At 33.8% G+C, this 22933-nt stretch overlaps 2 protein-coding genes across 2 annotated transcripts; one reads left to right on the forward strand and one right to left on the reverse strand.

Moving 5' to 3' along the window:
- The first annotated feature begins 2150 nt into the window (after positions 1–2150).
- LOC128557226 (probable inactive tRNA-specific adenosine deaminase-like protein 3) lies at positions 2151–9490 on the forward strand. The gene is made up of 5 exons (XM_053544394.1): positions 2151–2167; positions 2761–2872; positions 3148–3307; positions 8092–8194; positions 9439–9490. The coding sequence occupies exons 1-5, from the start codon at positions 2151–2153 to the stop codon at positions 9488–9490; spliced, it is 444 nt and encodes a 147-aa protein (XP_053400369.1).
- On the reverse strand, positions 8705–20155 carry LOC128557829 (uncharacterized). The gene is made up of 2 exons (XM_053546275.1): positions 19603–20155; positions 8705–11089 (listed from the first exon to the last, which is right to left on the reverse strand). Exons 1-2 carry the CDS (start codon positions 19941–19943, stop codon positions 9766–9768), a joined length of 1665 nt encoding a protein of 554 aa, XP_053402250.1. The 5' UTR covers positions 19944–20155; the 3' UTR covers positions 8705–9765.
- Positions 20156–22933: the final 2778 nt, after the last annotated feature.

Consider the following 22933-nt stretch of genomic DNA (forward strand, 5'->3'; position numbering starts at 1 on the left):
TCAAACAAGTGGATTTATAGAGACATGTACTTAAATCTGAAGTTTTTGACAAGAGATGCATTTTCAGCCAGATCTTGTTGAAAACCTGGTTAAAAGATTGGTGATGTCGTTGGGTGCTGAGTTGGCAGATGGATGGATGGGCGAAATCAAGATGTTCATTTTTGTCCAATTGCTCAAGTTTGAGTTGAGATATTGGAATGAACTTCAGCCTACAGGTAGCTTATAGTAAGACCAAGAATGTGATTGTATTTGGGATCAATGGAGTCAGTTAATGTCACTGTTGCAAAACAAATAGAAAAAAAAAACTTCCGCTGAATGACAAATTTGGATGATGTATTGAAAATAAACTTGGCATAGCCTACAGAAACACCAAGTTCGGGATTATATATGGGGTCAGTCAGATCAGTTTGAAAGTCAGCATAACTTACCTTCTCGAATGTAGAAATTTTGGAGGGCAGCAGACGAAAAGTGGATATAATTGTAGTATAGCTTAAGCATGTTTTATTGTAATAAAAACAAAACAATTTAGATTTCATAGGATCAAGGTCATAGTTACTAAAAATAAATTTCTTTTGCTGGGATCATCAAAAAAGGTGGTTTCCTGTTTATAACTTTAATTAAAGTTAATTTACTGTCACCAAATTTGGTGCATAGCAAACTTATATGAATACTTAGCTTTTGGTTGCTCAGTAAGTCTAATAAGGAATGAAATGTAGGAATGGCATATTGCGATGGAATCTTGTATGTAAGTAGCTTATTAGGACGGAAAGGTTGGAGATTGTTATTGAGATAACCTTATTAAATCTTATTTTACATTCTGTTTGTAGATTTGCTGGAATATACTTTACCCTGTCTATTCAGAATGTGATTTCAATTGTTCTACTGCTTTGTTTTCATTCGATATGCCCCTTTTTCAACTTTGCATACTTGGTTAAGTTTTTGTTGGTAAACTGGTAGCTTCGTACCCACTTATGGGTATGAATTGAAACTTCACACACTTGTTCACTGTGATGAGCTGACATGCTACTAGTTGCATAGCAGCTCTGTTTTGTATTTTTAAAAACTTAGGCCCTTTTTTTCTTCTCTATTCATTCAGTTGACAAGGCTGTTCAATAATCAAGCTCTCGTTTACCTTTTAACTGGCTGTCATGAAACCTTTCTAACATTTATGTAATGTCTGAAAGTTCATCATTTATGCTAAAAACTAAGTCATGCGGCCAAAGCATTGTAAAGGCTGGTTAACTCTAAAGGCCTCTTTTCTCTCTGTTTCACTTAAAACAGTAGAATATTTGTTGATAAAATCAAATACTGGATAACCTGAGAGAAAAATTGACTTACATTGCACAGGTTTCATAACTCTGTTTTATTTTTTATACAAAATTATGCCCCTTTTTCGACTTAGCAAATTTTGGTTAAGTTTTTGTATGTAAGCTGGTATCTCAGTACCCGCTGATGGGAATGGAATGAAACTTTACAAACTTGCTCACTGCGATGATTTGGCATGTAGTGCATAGATTCAATAATTCTACTTTGCATTTTCACAAAATTATACCTTTTTTCCAGTTATGTTTTGTATGTAAACTGGTATCTCAGTACCCACTAATGGGAGTAGATTGAAGCTTTACACACTTTTCCACTGTGAGGATCGGACATGCGCTGTGAATGACCCATAACTCTGCTTTGCATTTTTAAGGTTGATAACTAACAAATCAAATGTAAGCCTACACAGGTCCAGTCAGAGAAATTCCAAATTTAAAAAAAATCTTTCTTCCTTTCTTCGTACCTTTCTTAATAGCATCGTGTTTTCGTTTTACCCTTACTCTTGCTTTTAATATGTACGTTTAGCATTCGGTTGAAATCTGCATGCTCCGATCACATGTTAGATAAAGATAGAGGGGTAAGAATTTCAAGTCCTGAAAAGTGATGCTGAAAGAAGAGAAAAATAGTAAATTTTGGTGGTTGTAGATAATAAAGGGTAACTCCCTTTCATGAAAGCTACTGGTAACAACTCGTTTTCTTTTGCTTTTTCTATAGAAGGAATATAGTTTTTAATGAGAATATAAGTGCCTGAAAATCTGATATTCTAGAAAATAAAAAAAAAATTTGAATTCATAAATATTTCTTAAAATAAAATCGTCAGTGACTCACAAATGTTACTCAACTTACAGTAAGTGAATTCAAGATAAAGCTTGGAAGTTATATTAATGCATGTCACTATGTTTTCTCATAAATTTTGTTGTTACAGAAAATATGACACATGTGTGCGTGTTTTATATACAGTTTAGTTCTGTGTAGGGAGACGTCCAGTTGACCAGTTAAGGTGTTTTGTGAAAGCAAATAATAAACGAAAGTGACAAGTCATTGTGCCAATAGACATTTGTCCTCGACCTGTTGGGTACTTCTAAGAATCAGATATAATTGCAGTTTATAAATCCAAGAATTTTGCTGCATTTACCAAAAATTAGATTACATGACTCCTTATATAGACTGCCAGTCTATAGTCTGTGTTGCCGTCTGGTTTATAGTTCAACACTAAATTTTGCAGGGCTCAAGTCAAAACTTGGAAAACAATAAATAAGAAATTTATTTCTGATGACATGCAATAAAACACTCATTGAATGACCTGGCGTTCAATTGTCAAAACTATTGGCTCTCTGTCCCTCGGACCTTCTTAATCAGAACTGTAACTGGAGTACAAAACATGTATCATAAAAATCCGGTAAACTGAAATGTGATAAGCTTGATTATAGTTTATTTCAGAATCAGTCGTCTGCTATCTGGCACATTCTTTACAGACAAAGAGTTGAGAGTAATCAGCAGTCATATTACAGAGGCAATCAAAATGGCACAACTAGCTAAACACAGCAAACAGGTATTTTATTCATTGTCAAGCCTGCACCGAGTGTGCTCTACATAGCGTCTAGTGTATTTACGCAAGTGTCTGCACACTCATGGTATAATTCCTTTGTACTGAACTCCAAACAATGATTTTATTCAATGACAAATCACTAAATGAACTTTCTCAACATTTTGTTACACAAATATAAAATTTAGCAGAAAACAAAATTTAGCTGAGGTAATAAAATTAAATTTAGTTAGAATTAAACAAAAATTCAGACATATAATACTTGACAGTTTTGGTTTCAGAAACCTATAGGAGCTGTAATAGTGGACCCGTTAACAGACATGGTGATAGCAAAGGCTTATGACATACGAGAAGGTTCTCATCCTCTTCATCATGCAACAATGGTGTGTATAGACTTGGTAGCTAAATCACAGGGTGGAGGAATGTGGAAATATCCACAAGGTAAGCTTGTATCACATGGTGGAGGAATCTGGAAATATCCACGAGGTAATCTTATATTATAGGGTGGAGGAATGTAGAAAATATCCACAAGATAAGCTTATATTACAGGATGGAAGAATGTGGAAATATTCAAAAGGTAAGCTTATATCACAGGATGGAGGAATGTGGAAATACCCACAAGGTAAGCTTATATCACAGGGTGGAGGAATGTGGAAATATCCACAAGGTAATCTTATATTATAGGGTGGGGGAATGTGAAAATATCCACAGGAGCGGCTTATATTACAGGATGGAAGAATGTGGAAATATTCAAAAGGTAAGCTTATATCACAGGATGGAGGAATGTGGAAATACCCACAAGGTAATCTTATATCCCATGGTGGAGGAATGTGGAAATATCCACAAGGTACACTCATATAACAGGATGGAGGAAGCTAGTTTACACTCTAGAGCCCACATTAATGATTGTATCTTCATAAACATGATCAGAATGTTAACCTTGCTGATCTGTACGTCAAGTTTAATTCTGGGTCAATAGGGGTCAAAAACTAGGTCACCAGTACAAATAAAAGGAAACGCAGAAACTTGGTCAAAATGTTAACCTTGATGATCTTTAGGTCAAGTTCAAATCTGGGTTTTATGGGGTCAAAAGCTAGGTCACCAGGTCAAATAAAAGGAAAAGCTTTTAAACATTCTACAGGCCACATTTATGACTGTATCTTCATGAAACTTAGTCAAAATGTTAATCTTGATGATCTTTAGGTCAATTTCAAATCTGGGTTTTGTGGGGTCAAAAACTAGGTCACCAAGTCAAAATAAAGGAAAAGCTAGTTAACACTCTAGAGGCCACATTTTCGATTGTATCTTCATGAAACATGGTCAGAATGTCAAACCTGCTGATTTTTAGGTCAGGTTTAAATCTGGGTCAATAGGGAACAAAAACTAGGTCACCAGTTCAAATAAAAGGAAACGCTTGTTAACACTCTAGAGACCACAATTATGATGATATCTCTATGAAACTTGGTCAGAATAGTGATCTTTAGATCAAGTTTATATCTGGATCAGGTGGGGTCAAAAACTAAGTCACCAAGTGAAAACAAAGGAAAAGCTTGTTAACACTCAAGAGGCCACATTTATGACTGTATCTTGATAAAACTTAGTCAAAATGTTAAAATTGATGATCTTTAGGTCAAGTCCGAAACTGGGTTTTATGGGGTCAAAAACTAGGTCACCAGTTCAACTAAAAGGAAAAGCTTTTTAACATTCTGTAGGTCACATTCAAGACTGTATCTTCATGAAACTTGGTCAGAATGTTAATCTTGATGATCTTTAAGTCAAAATTGAATCTGTGTTATGTGGGGTCAAAAACTAGGCTTCCAGATCAAATCAAAGGAAAAGCTAGTTAAGACTCTAGATGCAACATTTATCATCAGATCTGAATTAAACTTGGTCAGAATGTTAATCTTGTTGATCTTTAGGTCAAGTTCAACTCTGGGTCAGTTGGGGTAAAAAACCAGGTCACACTCTAGAGGCCACATTTATGACTGTATCTTCATGAAACTTGGTGAGAATGTTAACCTTGATGATCTTGATTGAAGTTTGAATCTGGATTATGTGGAATATGACCTACTGACCTACTTTCTTGTTTTTAAGATACAGCCTTGAACTTTGGATGGCATGTACAGTTTTGCACACCGATCTTAAAACTGACTTTCAGTGACCATGAATGTGACCTACTGACCTACTTTCTTATTTTTTTAGATACAGCCTTGAAATGTGGATGGCATGTACAGTTTTGCATCTTAAAACTGAATTTCAGTGACCATGAGTGTGACCTACTGACCTACTTTCTTGTTTTTTAAGATACAGCCTTGAAATTTGGATGATATGTACAGTTTTGCAGACTGATCTTAAAACTGAATTTCAGTGACCATGAATATGACCTACTGACCTACTTTCTTGTCTTTTTTTAAGATACAGCCTTGAAATTTGGAATACTTGTAGAGTTTTGCATACCGATTTTAAAACTGAATTTCAGTGACCATAAACGTAACCTACTGACCTACTCTCTTAATATTTTATCATTTTTTGACATTTGAAACATGTAGCTCATATTACACATGTGAGCAAACCAGGGTCATCATGACCCTCTTGTTCCTTAAAGAATGGTATGAAACATGTATAAAATGTATACAGCATTTTGTACACTATAAGACAAATAGTTGGTAACTACAGATTATTTAAAAGGTATTATCAGCTAACTCAATGTATTCTTCATATTTTTCCTTATGTAAGTGTTACCAAATATTGGACCAGTTCACAATTGCAAACGGTCTTCACAATTTTCAAATTGGGTCCGCTGGACCCATTCCCAATTGGTGTGAAAATCATAGAAAAAGCTTCAAGATTCAAGTTTATTCATAAAAACATCTAAAAAGCATTATTTCATGGCGGCTGCCATGTTTGCAGCGTCTACTGGTAGTAATCGTACCGCGCATGTGCATTGGGAAACACCGTTACTATGACTAGTGTATGCTGTAATGAGGTACCCGAGAGGGTGAAATTTTCCGACGCTTGCGAGATACGGCTAAAATTTAAAAGGCAGATCGATCTAGCACGGTAAGAGTTGAAGAAGTCTGTTATCAACTTTTATGAGGAAATCAAGATTTGTTACGTTCGTCACCCTATATTATCGACCCTTGAACGTTGATTAATAGTGTGTTTGGATATGAAACGTTAATTCATAATGCGTTTAGGTACGAATCAGGTACGAATCATTTAGGCATACAGACACTAAATAGAAAAATGGCGCGAAAAAAATGATCCTCAGTTTTTTGCTCTGTAGAGCTATTTTCCTTATTTTCTTTGCAATGTTTTTGCTAAAACCACATGACAGATCTATGCTTGACATGTAGGTAGGATTTTCATAATGAAATAACAACATGACAGAATTGTTCATGGAAACTTCGATCATACACCACCGCTATAATTTGGGGTCTCATTTTTTAGCTGATTTTGCAGTTTGTGTGTTTGAGTGTTTGACTGAAATTATTTTACTTGCATCAAACATGACCCCCACGTTTCTTTTAATTTCTATTTAACACTGACAATATTCTTCAAGAAAATGTTAGTTACAGACATTTAAAATGGGTCCTGATGTGTGCTGCGGCCATTGGAAATAGGTCAATTTTATAGAATAAAGAAGAACAGCTATTTAGTGTGTTATAACCTGTAATAGGCATACAGACACCAAATAGACAAATGGCGCGAAAAAAATGAGCCTCGGTTGTTTGTTTTTTTTTTTTGCTGGTAGCATTTTCATAATGAAATAAGAACATGACAAAATTGTTCATGGAAACGTAGATCATACACCACCACTATAATTTGGGGACTCATATTTAGCTGATTTTGCAGTTCGTGTGTTTGAATGAAATTATTTTTCTTGCATCAGACATGACCTCCATTTTTTTTATTATTTAACACTGACAATATTCTTCAAGAAAATGTAAGTTACAGACATTTAAAGTGGGTCCTGGTGTGTGCTCCAGCCATTGGAAAAAGGTCAATTTTATATAGAATAAAGAAGAACAGCTATTTAGTGGGTTATAACCATTTGAATGGTGTCCTCATTTGTTCTGGAATAAATATATGAATGTAAGTTTTAGATACCTGTCTTATTACACTCGTATATTCACATTCAATCGTTAAAATTTTTTATAAAGGTAATGATTGGAGACAGAAGCATAATATGTGGTAGAAATGAATCACTGCTTAAAACTATTTCTAAAATGAAATCACCTAACAAGTATTTATAAGATATACAATTGAAAAATAAATAAAGATAAAAGCTAAAGCCAGATGGGATAGTATTTTTCATGAAGAGAATATGCACTGGAAAAATGTCTGCTGTTAAGTGTTCAAATCAATCACAGGCTCAAAGCTGAAATTTAGCCTGTGAAAAGATTAACTGAGATCTTAAGGGCTTTAAATATCTCAATAAACTTTAGTTTTAAAAATAGTAAGCTAATGGTAATAACCATTTTTAATCATTTTACTAATAATGTTGTAATTTTTTCTAGTCAAATAAGGAAATGTTTGCCTGTCTTTGACAGTTTCAAATCATATATATATATATATATATATATACGATAAGAAGATTTTGATTTTCAAGCAACGGGTTTTGACACGTTGGATCTTGTATATAACCTACTGCCATCTAAATAAAAATATGAAAATTTCAAATTATTATTATTAGAAACTGTATCAATGTATCAAATTTGGACATTGGAAATGGTTTAAAAATTTAATTCTAGATTTTTTTAGCTTGAAGTGTCTTACATGTCGCCGTGGAAAACGAGGCATTATATGTTTAAGGTGAAATTATCAACGTCACATAGGCAAACTAGGGCCACTACGGCAATCTCGTTTTCTCCTTTATAGCAGGGACCACATACAGTTATTTTATTCGTCATTACCCAAATATCAAGCAGTTTTCGACGAATACGAAGAGCTGGCTACTTTAAACTTTTGCAAGAAAAATATACTTTTTTTATAAAGACGGGCAATTGACAGCATTCTGGAATCCTGTAATGCTGTGCAATGAAACACCGCTCATTTGAGCATTGATGACTCAAGCACATTGGCTCACTTGAGCATTTCATATGGGCCCGCCCGTTTCATGTATATATTCTGTGTTGGTTTTGCTTAAAACCCTGATCTATTTATTCATCCCCTTGTGAACTCGAATAATTGTTGCTTCACTGAATTTGTTACTCACTTTGCAGAGACTGACTTGTATTCTGCTGAGCCAGATGTAAAAGAAAGTAAAACAGGACCATATTTATGTACAGGATATCATATGTATGTAACACAGGATCCTTGTGTCATGTGAGTAAAAAATCCTTCCAATTTTCATTTTTTTGTTACCTAACGGATCTTCATCAAACTTGGTCTGTAGCATCATTGTATTGTACTCTCTTGTTCAAAGTATTCTGCTTTGCCCCGTTAAGGGGCCACCAGAGCTAAACAAAAATAGGGAAAAATCTAATAAACAACCTGCTGGATCTTGACCAAACTTAGTATGTAGGATCCTTGTATGGCCCTCTCTCAAGTAGTTTAACCGAACTTAATTTTATAGTATCCTCTATGTATTGCTCTTTCTCAGTGTTATACAAATTGCTCTGCACGATCCCCTTCAAGAGCTGTCAGGAGTAAAAATAGAAAAGCTTCTAAACAACTTCTCATGTTTAATAGGCTATCAACCAACCTTGCTTGTACCATCCATGCTTGCTATCTGTTGGATTTGATGAAAGTAATAAAGGAGCATGAAAATCAAAATGGTTAAAATGGGAGGCTCTTTATTATTTGGGAAAAAAACTCTTAACATAAACAACAGTGAAATTATAAAGAAAGATAATGTTTATTGAAAAGATAGATAGATATTTAGGAGAGCTATCAAAATATGATACATATAATACAATACAGCATCATAAAATACTTGAATGAAACAAATTATACATATGTACATCCATAACATTTCACCTTTAACAAAATTTTCAGAGCATTTACATACAACTGAACGATGAAAATAATTCCTTATATGTCACGTGTTACTTAATATAGAAGGAAACTCAATTGATCGAAATAAAATACTTTTTTAACCATTTTTATATAGATATATTAGCTGCAACATCAAGTAGTTGAAAAGTCCATTTTAATACGCCTTATCGAATCGAAATGAAAGATGTATCAGAGGACAACACTTTATAAACTAGAATTGCAACAGTCTAATGCAGCATTCAAAATAAAGGAAAGTTTCCAGTCTTAATTGTTATCATCTGAACTACACTACAGTACATATCTCTTCAAGTTCATATGGGAACAAATCTTATGAATAGCCAAATTGGACGTTTAGATCTGCGTATTGTTTCGTCTAACCGATTATCAGAAAGGCCTGAAAGAAAGTCGCAAATTTTTGAAAACTGAACCTTTTGAAACGATTCTAATATAAGCAGCATTTTTACTGTAGGACAAATAGTTTCTGTTCCTTCGAAAACTTTAAATATCTTATTCGGAAACTACAGATTATTTAAGGTATTATCAGTTAATTAAATGTATTCTTTATAATATAGAAGTAAAGGTGAGAGACAGAAGTATGACATTTACAATGACCAGTCACAATAGCTCAACTTGAGCAATTTGAAACTGGGGCACGTGGGTCAAAAACTAGGTCCAGTAGGCCAGATCAACTCTGGTGAGCGATATGGGGCCATCATGGCCCCCTTGTTTGTTGAAGTTATTTTAGGTTTTACTATAAATTATGTGTTTGTTTTGCTATAAGTAATGAGTTATCTGTGATTTATGAAAAGCATAATATATCATGACTTGTATTTTGTCGTTGTGACTTAAAAGTTATGTGAAATAAGTATGGGATCATTCAGTGTTGTGATGTATGTATCTTACTCCAGCTCATAGACATTTACAATATTGATTGTATCATTAGTTACAGCTAGTGTGTTCCGGCGAGGATCAAAGCTGATTGATAACGGATGTTTTTTTGTTTTGATGATGCCTAACGTTGTTTTTGAATCCTCACTGATCTGGACAATATTTGATGACCCCCATCCACAGACCAGTATGTTTCCTCTCTTATCAGTACATACTCCCCGGGGACAAACTAAATCAGGATCAGTAAATGTTGATAGATAATTTCCCTGCGTGTCTAGAGTTATCAAACCTTTGTTGAAATCAGCCACATACACACAGTCTCTGTTTGTACTCACACTAATACGTCTAGTGTCACTGAAAATGGATTTGCCTGATTTGTCATTTGTCATTTTATGTAACATGACACCATTTATATCATGAATATAAACTGTTTTGTCTTCATCAGATATATACAATATCCCATCATTGAAAGCCAAACAAGAACATAAATGATCCATCTTCAGCTTCCTTGTTGTTGTCATCTTGTCTCCTAGTGATACAAACTGTATGGAATTGTTGCAGAGACTTACTGCAGCTTCTTTTTTCCTGGTTAGACATACAGCAATAGGTGCCTTCAGGTGTAGATGGTCTATGATGTTATCAGTAGAGACATCAAGACGTTTCAACTTGTTATTATTCCAGTCAGCAAGTAGCAAGGAACCATCCTCAATATAACAGGATCCAAGTATTCTACATGTATTTTTGTCTTTTTTAAGCGTAATATTAATATTCCTCTGTTGTTTCACTTTGTATGCTGTTGATCTTGGCTTGCAAGTTGCAACCTGACCTAATGCCTTTAATTGTTTTAGGTAGTTTTTTATTTTCATATCTGTAGAAAAAAATATTTTCACTTCTGTTTGTTTTTTACTTGTGGAACGTTTAACTGTAAGAATATTTCTCTGAGCAGTTTTGACACAGACAAATTCTTGGGCTTTATTTCCGTTGGACTTTTGCAGCTTGGCACCAGACTGTTCCAAGTTATCAATATGTTTCTCTGCTTCCTTGATCTCATTCAGAAGATCTATTTCCATACTTTTGTACTGTACATCAACTTCTTTGAGTGATTCAGTTTCAAGTCTCTTGAGCTCAGCCTCCAGTTCTTTGCTGTAGATTTTGATAGAATCAGTTGCTCTCTGCTTTTGTTCTTTTAGGTCACTGAGGTGTTGTTGTTTGGCTTTCTTTATATCATCTATAGCTTTCTTTGATGCAAGGAGTTGTTTCTTGATTTGATCAGAAGCTGATTGTTTGTATAGATTGTCAACTTCATCCGGAATGGAGTGTATATCTCGGCATGTTCTGAAAAAAAAAGAATCACTGTATTATGATAACTTAAACAGCCTGTCGATCAATTCCCGTATTTTCTATACCAGGTGAAAATTAAAAAATGAAGCTTGAGCGTGATTAAGGTATTAGATGCCTAATAGTAATGTTTACAAAATGGCATTTGCTTTGTATATTCTTAAAGGTGACCGTGTTTCGCACTGTTTTGCAATTTTTAAACAACTTTTACCGTGCCATTTTTTTTTTTTTTTATAAATTTTGTTTAACTTATGGTATCTCCTCAAGCTCCAAGTAGAGACAAATTTCAAAGTGATGACCACTATCCAAAACGTTTGCAGAGAACTCATTTTACCATTAATTTTAATAAATGAAACATCAAACTATTGGTAAACAATTATAAAACACAAAATAAAAATGTCAGTATCTTTTTTTCTAGGGTGCCTCGAGTAAACGGATTTAATGAGACAGAATTCTAACTTCAACATTGAAAAAATAAGGTCGAATCCTGTGTTTCTGTTTTGAATTTTGCTTACTTCTTTCAAAAATAACCTTGGGGCAGATGTAAACCCTACCTAAATTTCTTCAAGATATGTAATCTAAAGAGTGAAAGCAAAATAGAGAACTTTTACCGCATGTAACTCAATATTTTTAAAGATGTGTAACTCTACCCCTTCTGTTTAAGTAGTAAATTCACTTTAAACAGCAAGAAATCGCTTATCAAATTTTTTTCTCCATTTTTGTACTATAAATCAATTATAAGTCTTGAAAGAAGTAAAAACTTACTAGAAAAAAAGGAAAATAAGGGGGGGGGGGGGGAAATTGGTCCCAGTAGGGCTTGAACCTACGCCCCCTGAGAATTGCAGTAAAAGTAGGTTTATGGTAGGAATTGAATACTCTTCAAAAAAGAGGTACTCTATTACGCTTCTAATACCTTTTTGGGTAAATTTTAAGGATAACATGGTGTAATAGGCCTCAATTTCACCGAAAGCGTACATACAACTTTATAATGTAAGCTTTAAAAATGTCAAACGATAGAAATAAGGTGCATATAGACAAGTTATATAGTGACAGAAGTTCTCAAAAATTTCCTTTAGATTACCTCCCCTGATAATTTTTCCATGAGTTATCTCCCCTGAAAACTAGAAAAACAAGAGCTGTCCGTAAGACAGCCAAGCTCGACTATTCGAAATATTGTCACAGAAGCAGGAAATTATTACCCAAAATGTTAAATATCAAAAGAGTTTTAAGTTCGAAAGGGGACATAATTTGACTAAAATACATATCAGAGTTATGGGACTTGATGCTATCAACTAGTTTTATAACCCCGAAGAAACATGTTAAGTTTCAATTCAATATCTGCATTAGTTTTGGGGATAGTAACTTGCATGTAAAACTTTAACCAGAATTTTCTAAGTCCAAAAGGGGGCATAATTTGCTCAAAATACATGTTAAAAGTTATGGAACTTGACCCAGTGAGGTTGGTAATTGACCTAGAAAAAGAATAAATAAGTTTCAAAGCTATATGCCTTTTGGCAATAGCTGTATGTACTTGCATGCAAAACTTTAACCAGGATTTTCTAAGTCCAAAAGGGGGCATAATTTGCCCAAAATACATGTCAGAGTTATGGGACTTGGTGCTATCAACTAGTTTTATAACCCGGAAGACACATGTGAAGTTTCAATTTAATATCTGCAGTAGTTTTGGAGATAGTTACTTGCATGTAAAACTTTAACCAGGATTTTCTAAGTCCAAAAGGGGGCATAATTTGGCCAAAATACATGTCAGAGTTATGGGACTTGACCCAGTGAGGTAGGTAATTGATCTAGAAAAAGAAAAAATAAGTTTCAAATCTATATGCCTTTTAGTAATAGCTGTATGTACTTGCACGCAAAACTTTAACCAGAATTTTTCAAGTCCAGAAGGGGGCATAATTTGGCCAAAATACATGTCAGAGTTATGGGACTTGACCCAGTGAGGTAGGTAATTGATCTAGAAAAACAAAAAATAAGTTTCAAATCTATATGCCTTTTAGTAATAGCTGTATGTACTTGCACGCAAAACTTTAACCAGAATTTTCTAAGTCCAAAAGGGGGCATAATTTGGCCAAAATGAAGGTCAGAGTTATGGGACTTGGTGCTATCAACTAGTTTTATAACCCCGAAGACACATGTGAAGTTTCAATTCAATATCTGCATTAGTTTTGGAGATAGTAACTTGCATGTAAAACTTTAACCAGAATTTTTTAAGTCCAAAAGGGGGCATAATGTGCTCAAAATACATGTTAGAGTTATGGAACTTGACCCAGTGAGGTTGGTAATTGACCTAGAAAAAGAATAAATAAGTTTCAAAGCTATATGCCTTTAAATGATAGCTGTATGTACTTGCATGCAAAAACTTAACCAAGGTGTGACGCCGACGCCGACGCCAGGGTGAGTAGAATAGCTAGACTATTCTTGGAATAGTCGAGCTAAAAATGCTTTTCTCCTTTTCCCTACGGGGAATTTTAGATTTCTTCTTGATATTTGTATAAGAATTATATAATGCAGCTTTCTACCGCAAGATTTTCTTGAAACTCAAGTTCAGATTCTCATAATCAAAATTATGTATTTCCCATAGGCATCAATTAACTTCAAAACTGATTATCTCCCCAAACAAATGATAAAATTTGAAAAATCTCTCGGTGAAAAGTTTTTAATTTTGAATGTCTTTAAAGTGACCAAATTTCATTTAAATATTACCATCCAGTTACAAGACATGAAATATGGCTATTACACCATGTTATCCTTAAACCATGTGTTGGGAGTAAGTAATTAGATAGCAAGAAGGTTCTAGTTAAATATATCAAAAGGGCGAGTGCATTGAAAAACAAGAAAAAATTGCAAACTAATGTTTTTAGAAAAAAATATTGAACTTTTCATAAAATGAGTACCATACTTTGATACAAAAATAATTAAAACAGGTCTAAAGCTGTTTAGCTCAATATAATTATATATAAACAACATTTAAACAGTCAACAGTCAACAGTCAAAGTAATACAAAATCAAAATCAAACTTTTATACTTTTAAGGGGCAGGTTTTTACTCTTGTACCACTTGAAGTTTGATTAGCTCAATTACAGTGTCATTTCTAGTGGTAAATTTCGCCATTTACAGAACTTTGGGATGTATGCATGAACTGTGCAAAGTTTCATAACAATATATCAAAATTTGTCAAAGATATAGAAGTTTCCATAAGAACATATTTGTATATTTTCCGTACACTTTGGACAAAAACACACAATGTCACTTATTATATTTACAATGTTTGAAAAACAGATCCAGTATCTTTCAATTGTATACATACAAAACAAATCATTGAAGAATGGAGAGAAGAAATTAGTTCTTGCAGATGTGTGCTCTTGTTAATAACTTACAAAATGAACATTTGCTGATAATAATAATTCCATAAGTTTTCAGATGGAAAAGTTTGGCAAGGAATGTACAACTGCTAAAACATAAATTAAGAACTAAGTTAATAGCCTTTCACTGCATCAAATATCACATTATATCATGAACATGTACCATAGCCTTTTATTAGCTCATCTTATTTTTTAAAAAGATATGAGTTATTAACTTATTGTCATCACTTGATCGGCGTTGGCGCTGCCTGGTTACGTTTTGTGTTTACTAAGGTCAGCTTTTCTCCTAAACTATCAAAGATATTGCTTGAAAACTTGCAACACTTGTTCACCATCAACAGTTGAATTTGTACAGCAAGAAACATAACTCCATCCTGCATTTTGCAAGAATTACGGCCCCTTTTAGACTTAGAAAATATCAGATTTCATGGTTAAGTTTTGCGTTTAGGTCAATTTTTCACCTTAACGGTCAAAGCTATTGCTTAAATCTTGGAGCAGTTATTTGCCATTAAAAGCTGACTCTGCACAGCAAGTACCATAACTCTACATTGCTTTCTGCAAGAACTGTGGCCCATTTTTAAGTTAAAAAATCGGATTTGTTGGTAACGTTTTGTATTTAGGTCAGCTTTTCTCCTAAACTATCAAAGCTAAATGCTTTAAAACTTGCAACAATTGTTCACCATCAATAATTCATTGTTGTTGTTTTTTCAAAAGCGAACATTGACATTGTATACAATCATGTGGATAAAAACATTCTCTTGGTAGTTTTACTAGGTAGATAATAGATTTTTTTCATATTTCATATTTCAGTCTGCTGTTTGCTAAAGTAATGCTTGCTGAGGTTTTCTTTTTCAACTTCACTCAGTTTCTCAGTTGTGCAAATTTTGTGTACATGTATGTAAAAGACAACAGCTTTACTATCATGAGGGTAGTCACTTTCACTTTTGATGTTTCTGTGAAAAATAATTAGAATTCTTTTTATATTTTGTATAATATCATATTTAAGTTTTTTATGTCCCAAGTGTACAAAAATGGCAATAATTTAAATTAATTTGCTAGTTTACCATTATTACAACTGAAAAGACATTTTTGCATGAAAATTGCACCCTATAAAATGCTGCCATGCTACTAGGTGAGATGTCATTTATATTGTTGGGCACAGAAACCTGTAAAATCAAACATGTCAAAAGTCATGTACACTTGGGACTACACAGTATTTGCAGGAAAAATCTCATATGGCATAATTATGTCAAATCTGTGTTAGGACTGATTTGTATGGTCCCCCTATTAGCAAGAATGTGCAAATAAATAAAAAAAAAATCACATGAAGAGGAAAAATATTTATTAATTTTGGTATGTTGTACACTTGGGACATTTTTGTACACATTTTTAAATATTACAAATAATATGCCATTCAAAATGAATTAGTCAAAAGAATATTGAAAGAAAATAAATAAAAAACATATCACTGTTTAATGAAGAAAAAGACTTCATCTAATTAATAATACTACTTTTCAATGCTGCGAGTAGTAAAGTATCAATTGGTCATTTTCGGAGTAAAATAAAACGCGACACATTTTCATTTCTAAGAAGCCATGAAGAATAATTATTCATTAACATTTTCTAAACTTTTGCTAACTCAATAACCAACACATTTCACTTGAACATGAAGAAAACCTTTTTTATATATAAGGTGGTTACAAAGTAATTTAAAGTTGGCAACATGATTTCAGTTAAATGCCACGCTAAAACCAGTACACTTGGGAATTTTTTGAAGGATTTTTTCTGCATTATTTTTTAATGGACCTCCGTAATGCGGTGAAACTTGAAATAACAATTAACCACTGTATACCACATTTTCAGAAGTAAAAATGAACCAGTTTCTAATTTCAGTAAACAATAAAATGGAAATCTTTAAGGCTTCATTTTTTTTCACCCTACTGTTATAGGACGCACTATACTTCCCTTTGTTTTATATTGTTTTCATATATATTTTGTATGTTAATGTTGACACCTCATTGGGACTCGAATACTGTAGTCTCAGATATATTCGTGAAGCTAAATTTCGGCAAATGAAATTTCTCATCATGTTCAGCCAGATTACATGTCTCCGCATTCAGTTTTGATGTAAAAGTAACACACGATGAGTCTCACATTTAATTTACTGTGAAATCATAGATATTTGTTAGGGACTAATTTTCGTGGATTTTAATGTGGAGTCAATCCACAATTAAATCTTGATGCACCAGTAAAACGCTTAATTCATTTTCTTTTCAAAGTCAAAATCCACAAATTATACACCCATGAAATAGCTGTTTGGTCAAAACCGCAGAATGCTGTACCCACTATTTAAATCAAAGGGGTCGGCACATGAATGGATTGAGTTTAATGACTTATTTTTGAGTCCTAGAGCCATAATTATGAAAATATCCATACTTATATAGGACGGAGTAGTTATATTAGTATGGATTTTTTCATAATTATGGCTCTAGGACTCAAAAATAAGTCATTAAACTCAATCCATTCATGTGCCGGACCCCTTTGATTTAAATAAGTCCACTGTAATTATGACTTGGAAATACAAATTAGCACTGGAATCAAAAGGCTTTACAATTTAACTGTATAAATACTATCCTATCTTCTGCTTATTTATTCTTAAACAAAATTCTCCTCGGTGATAAATATGTGATCAATATGTTGTTGAATCTCCGTGAAGTTTAACACAATCTTAACAAGAGATCACAGAGTGATCTTGGCGCCCACCAATGTGCCATTTTTGAGTGTTCCAAATTTCAAGACTTATTGACTAGCTCAAGGGCAAATTTCATTTCCGTACACAACACTGTGCATGTGGTCCAAATTTGAAAGCTGTAGCTTGAGAAATGTGAAAGTAGGTCACTATATCAATTTCAAGGACAAAGTTCTTTGTACACAAAACTATGCATGTGCATCAAGTTTGAAGACTGTAGTTTGAGAAATTTAAAAGTAGGTCACTAGGTCAATCTTAAGGTCAAAGTTTATTTCGGTACACAAAACTATGCAAATGGTCCAAATTTGAAGGCTGTAGCTTGAGGAATGTGAAAGTAGGTCACTAGGTCAAAATCAAGGTCAAATTTCATTTCAGAACACAAATCTATGCATGTGGTCCAAATTTGAAGCCTGTACCTTCAAAAATGTGAAAGTAGGTCACTAGGTCAATGTCAAGGTCAAAGTTTGTTTCGGTACACAATCCTATGCATGTGGTCTAAATTCGAAGCCAGTAGCTACAGAAATGTGAAAGTAGGTCACTAGGTCAAAATCAAGGTCAAATTTTATTTTGGAACACAGAACTATGCATGTGGTCCAAATTTGAAGCCTGTACCTTCAAAAATGTGAAAGTAGGCCACTAGGTTAATGTCAAGGTCAAAGTTTGTTTCGGTGCACAAAACTATGCATGTGGTCCAAATTTGAATGCTGTAGCTTGAGAAATGTGAAAGTAGGTCACTAGGTCAAAATCAAGGTCAACTCATGTCAAGGTTCATCTTGCCACTCAAAACCACACATATGGTCCAAATTTGAATGTTGTAGGTTATTGACAAGAAGATTTTAAAAGCTTTTCTCTATATAAGTCTATATGAACCATGTGACCCCCCGGGGCGGGGCCATATTTGACACTAGGGGGATAATTTGAACAAACTTGGTAGAGAACCACTAGATGATGCTACATTACAAATATCAAAGCCCTAGGCTGTGTGGTTTGGACAAGAAGATTTTCAAAGTTTTTCCCTATATAAGTCTATATAAACCATGTGACCCCCGGGGTGGGGCCATATTTGACCGTAGGGGGATAATTTGAATAATCTTAGTAGAAGACCACTAGATGATGTCACATACAAAATATCAAAGCACTAGGCCCTGTGGTTTTGGACAAGAGGTTTTTCAATGTTTTTCCCTATATAAGTCTATATAAACCATGTGACCCCTGGGGCGTGGCCATATTAGACCCCAGGGAAATAATTTGAATCATCTTGGTAGAGGACCACTAGATGATGCTTCATACCAAATATCAAAGCCCTAGGCCCTGTTGTTTTGAACAAGAAGATTTTTAAAGTTTTTCCCTAAATAAATCTATGTAAATTATAGAAATAAACAAAGGGCCATAACTCACTCAAAAATTGTTGAACCAGTCTGATTTTCAAGGGGACACAACTAGGGTACCAATACATCATTCTGACAAAGTTTGGTCAAAATCACCTTGGTAGTTTCTGAGGAGATGCGATAACGAGAAATTGTTAACGGACGGAAGGACGGAAGGACGACAGACCACGGACGCAGAGTGATTTGAATAGCCCACCATCTGATGATGATAAAAATCTGTAAACAGTACGAGTATGTGACCTTTAAGGTTCATGTAAAGTGTCTGAGACTACCCCTCGGGTGAATTTTTGCTTCATGTCTTTAGGCCTCATAGGCCTTTGTTTCTCATACATTGTATACCAAACTGTTCAGAAAGAGTAGAAGTGTCATTCAAGAGAGGTTGTTTTGTTCGGTATAATAATATTTCTCTTATATCACATGTACTTTGCTTGTCCACATTCTGTTTTGTAAAAAATATCAAACTTCTTTTTCAAAACTATTTTGACATTAGGTCTATACTTATTGTGTGCCTAACATATTTCTCCAGGTATTCCCAGTGTTAAATTGTTACGATACATGCACATTTCAAAACGTTGCAAAAATTGCAAAACGAAAGTGAAAGTAGAGCTGTCAAAATGACAAAAAAACTCATATATTTCAGAAAATATGTAAGTTAACTGTATTTCAATACTGGGAGTACCTAGATAAATATGTTACAGACACAAACAAAACATATTTAAAGAAAAAATACTTTTGAAAAAGAAGTTTGATATTTTCTACAAAATAGAACTGTGACGATCGGAGTACATGTAATTTTACACAAAATACTTATTCTTAAAGTAGCTTACCTTTGTATAATGTATTCCCTACTTCCTCTAAACAATTCAGTGTATTTATAATAAATAGTAACGGTCTTTGCGGAATAAATTTCCAAAATCAAAATTCACCTGAGGGGTGGTCTCCAAACACTTTTGATGAACCTTAAAGACTGCTGCTAAATCTCAAAGTATTTACCTGTGATTGATAGCAACACAAGTGGCGCAGACAACCTCATCATGGTTTTTACAGAACAATTCCAAAAGTTTGGCTTTATGAATATGGCATCTCTCTGTTGGTAAAGACGGTAAAGATGATCGTAGACCACGTGTACAGAAATCTGCTTTATCCAGCAATTTGTGTGCTCTCAATGCTGGAAAAGCTTTGTGCGTGTCTGTACATGGTATACAGTAAAAGTCTTGACATTCTACACAGTATTTTTCAGCTTCTCGCGTTATATTTTTCCCAGCACACACAGAGCATTTGGTGTCTATTATTTCATCCGATGGCGATGCATTGTCACCACCTTTAGCCGCCATTTTTATCCAGTTATCAATTTTATTTCTTTCTCACGACAGGATTTAAGATTTATATCTGCTCAAATATTGCATTGATCAACTTACTTCCTTTTCTATGAAAACAGTTTTATAGGCTAATGAAGATAAGAAAATTCAATAAAGCTCGCATTGTGTGCACTACGCTACTTGCATACTGTCGCACTGGCGAGGTCAGACATAATGAGTGACGTCACGCTCTATGTAGTTGTACATGTATATCGTTTAGACAGGTTTAACGTTCATAAGTTTACATGTCCCATATTCAAGTTTAGAGTGTATGGAAGATTATTTATGCAAAAATTCTATTATTGTATTTGATGAAACGCTTTATGATTAATGACAACTATTATTGCATTTGGTAAAGTGCTTTATTGTTGATGACAAACATTATTGCATTTGGTCAAATGCTTTATGATTCATGACAAACATTCAATTGCATTTTGTCAAATGCTTTATGATTGTAGACAAATGTATGTTATGTAACGCAATTTGATGAATATAACACTATATGCTTGGTGTTTGATAACATACTTCCTGCATAGCTCTATATCAAATGTTCGCATGCATTATACTTCTATTAGTCTGATGCACAGAATAAATCAACTGTTTGATGTATGACCATACTTTGATTTGGTAAAGTAGCTCTTCCATAATGCGTTTGCATTAATTACAGTTTTAAATAGGAAAAAAAGAAAATTTCGACACTTGGCACAGCGACAATGCATATCCACCTTACACTAAGTTCCTTGACTTCAACGAAGCCGGGAACCGGCAAATTTGATAAATTTTAACGCTAGGGGCGCCACTTGTCCTAAAATTATAAGGACTGATCCCCAGGCTTGTTCAATTGCTATAAAATGAACAACAACGAACAAGTTCTTTTAAATTGCCAGTATGTTTTAAAAATAAAATTGTTTCTTCACTAACTTGCTTACAATCTATCCAAACAACATATAGAGTACCTTCCATGTGAAAAAAAAAACTTACAGAAAATGTCATAATCGTAAAGGAAAAAAATGTGAAAATGAAAGTAAGATAGATCTCCGGTTCTAAATTTAGCGCGTTCAAACGTGGTTATTAATAAAACCCGGCCCGGCCCAAACCACGGAAATAGCCGATTCTGATTGTACGGAAACCACCGGAAACTTACGGACGGAAGGCTAATATAATTACGAATGATATCGTGTCGATATCAACTTACTATTTAGAATTTAGTAAAAAAAAAAACACTGAACTTTATGATGCCCACGAGGAACTTCTTTGATGAATGGGTTAAAACTGCGTGTTCTTTCTGGTTGCAAAACGTCTTAATATAATTTGTAAACTTGTACACAGGAAATCGTTATACATAGCGTTGTTTTGACGAGCCTTCTAATTAGTTCCCGATATTTTGTATCGTTATCATTATATACTATCTTTAATCACGTTTTGTCCAAAAAGTTGTTATATTTCAAAGGGAAAGGAATTCCTCTTGGGCCTCAAAGAGTTTTTTGTTCACCTGTGCATTCCAAACCCTAAATAATTCTTTGTGTCCGGTAACATGTCTAAAAAAATAGGTAGTAAAAAGGCAGGATTTTTTATACTTTTTTGTTCAATGAGACTTTACGGAAATTATTTTTATGTCAAAAAAAAATGAATACGAATAATTTCTAATATCACTGACAATTTTTTTAGAGAATAGAATGAGCAGTTTTTTAAAACTTTTTATTAAAAAGTTTTTAAAAAATCTCAAGGACCATAAAACAAATATATAGAAACAAATAGTGAGATAGGTTTGTTCACGCAGGATTCTGAGTATTCTTGAACTTAGTCGACTGAATTTGCAAGTGATCTCTGAATAAACTGACTTACTTAAGTTATATTCAAATTAGTTCAAAACTATATAGAGTAGAATCGAGATACAAATTTTACCTTTTTTTCATTTTGTACAGATGTCTCGTAAACCGGAGGTCGCGGGGTCGAATCCTGTCAGCGGATTTTGACCGTGACTCCAACAGTCCCTTCTTTCGGTGCGAGTACTGGTTACTTTCCAGGAAGCAGTCATCGAGTGTATTTCACATTAGTTGGTGAACCAAAACTCGACGCGAAAAAGAAATCTTTTAATGGGAACAAAATTACCATTTAAATGCACTCAATATACAGAACGATTCACACTGTTTCGTGAAAAAAGACCAAGTAAACTTGAACTTGTTAAGGTTCGTTTGGATATTTACCAATGCTCTACACTTTCAGATTATGAATTTAGATACTTCAAAATTAAACTTCAATGGTTAGACATATCTTGCAAAACTTTGCAATTTATTTAGGTTGATTTGATATATTATTGTATACAGAATGCCTTTTCAGTCAGTTTGCTAGTGCTCGGCATTTTTGATACATAACAACTGAAGGATCGTTTGAGCCCGCTAATCAAAATTTACAAATAAGTCTCGAAAAGCAAAATAAAACTTTGAACGGATGTTGTTTCTTCAAATCTCACAAATTTCTTCATTAAGATTTTTTTTTTGTAAATTTATCAATATCAATGTACTGCAGACGATTTACTCTAACACTGCTTACTTTACTATGGTTACGTGACCACCCCGGAAGTGAACTGTACTTGGATCTATATTGAGCAGCTTTAATGCTGTCGCATTCTGAGACCTTGCGTTTTGTGAGTTTTTTATTGGTAGAACCAAACCTATTGTAATTATGCAAGTAAAACTGTTGCTCTTCTTTTGTATATCCCGAGTAATTGTACGATAGTTTGCAGTTTTTTACGAAAGATCTGAGTGTAATTTTTCAGCTATAATTGGTTTGTTAAACTCCCCATGTGTGGCCAAATCCATAAAGCATCTCAGAAAAGTTTTAACCTTACAATTTTTTTTTCAACTTTACGGTAAAGAAAGTGTAATGAGCGGGATTTCCAAAAAACAAGTTGCATCCTTCATAAAATTGTTTAAATAATAGTAAAAGTTGATCTTCACCCGATA

Source organism: Mercenaria mercenaria, chromosome 1, assembly GCF_021730395.1.
Source record: "Mercenaria mercenaria strain notata chromosome 1, MADL_Memer_1, whole genome shotgun sequence".
Classification (NCBI taxonomy): Eukaryota; Metazoa; Mollusca; class Bivalvia; order Venerida; family Veneridae; genus Mercenaria; species Mercenaria mercenaria.

Bases quoted from the DNA above. Each gene is read 5' to 3' on its own strand.
- LOC128557829 (XM_053546275.1), bottom strand. From the start codon at position 19,943: ATGGCGGCTAAAGGTGGTGACAATGCATCGCCATCGGATGAAATAATA. The intron at 11,090-19,602 runs GTAAATACTTTG...TTTTTTTTTCAG, and splicing joins TGTGTTGCTATCAATCACAG to AACATGCCGAGATATACACT.
- LOC128557226 (XM_053544394.1), top strand. The intron at 3,308-8,091 runs GTAAGCTTGTAT...CTCACTTTGCAG, and splicing joins AATGTGGAAATATCCACAAG to AGACTGACTTGTATTCTGCT. The intron at 8,195-9,438 runs GTGAGTAAAAAA...TTTATAATATAG, and splicing joins ACACAGGATCCTTGTGTCAT to AAGTAAAGGTGAGAGACAGA.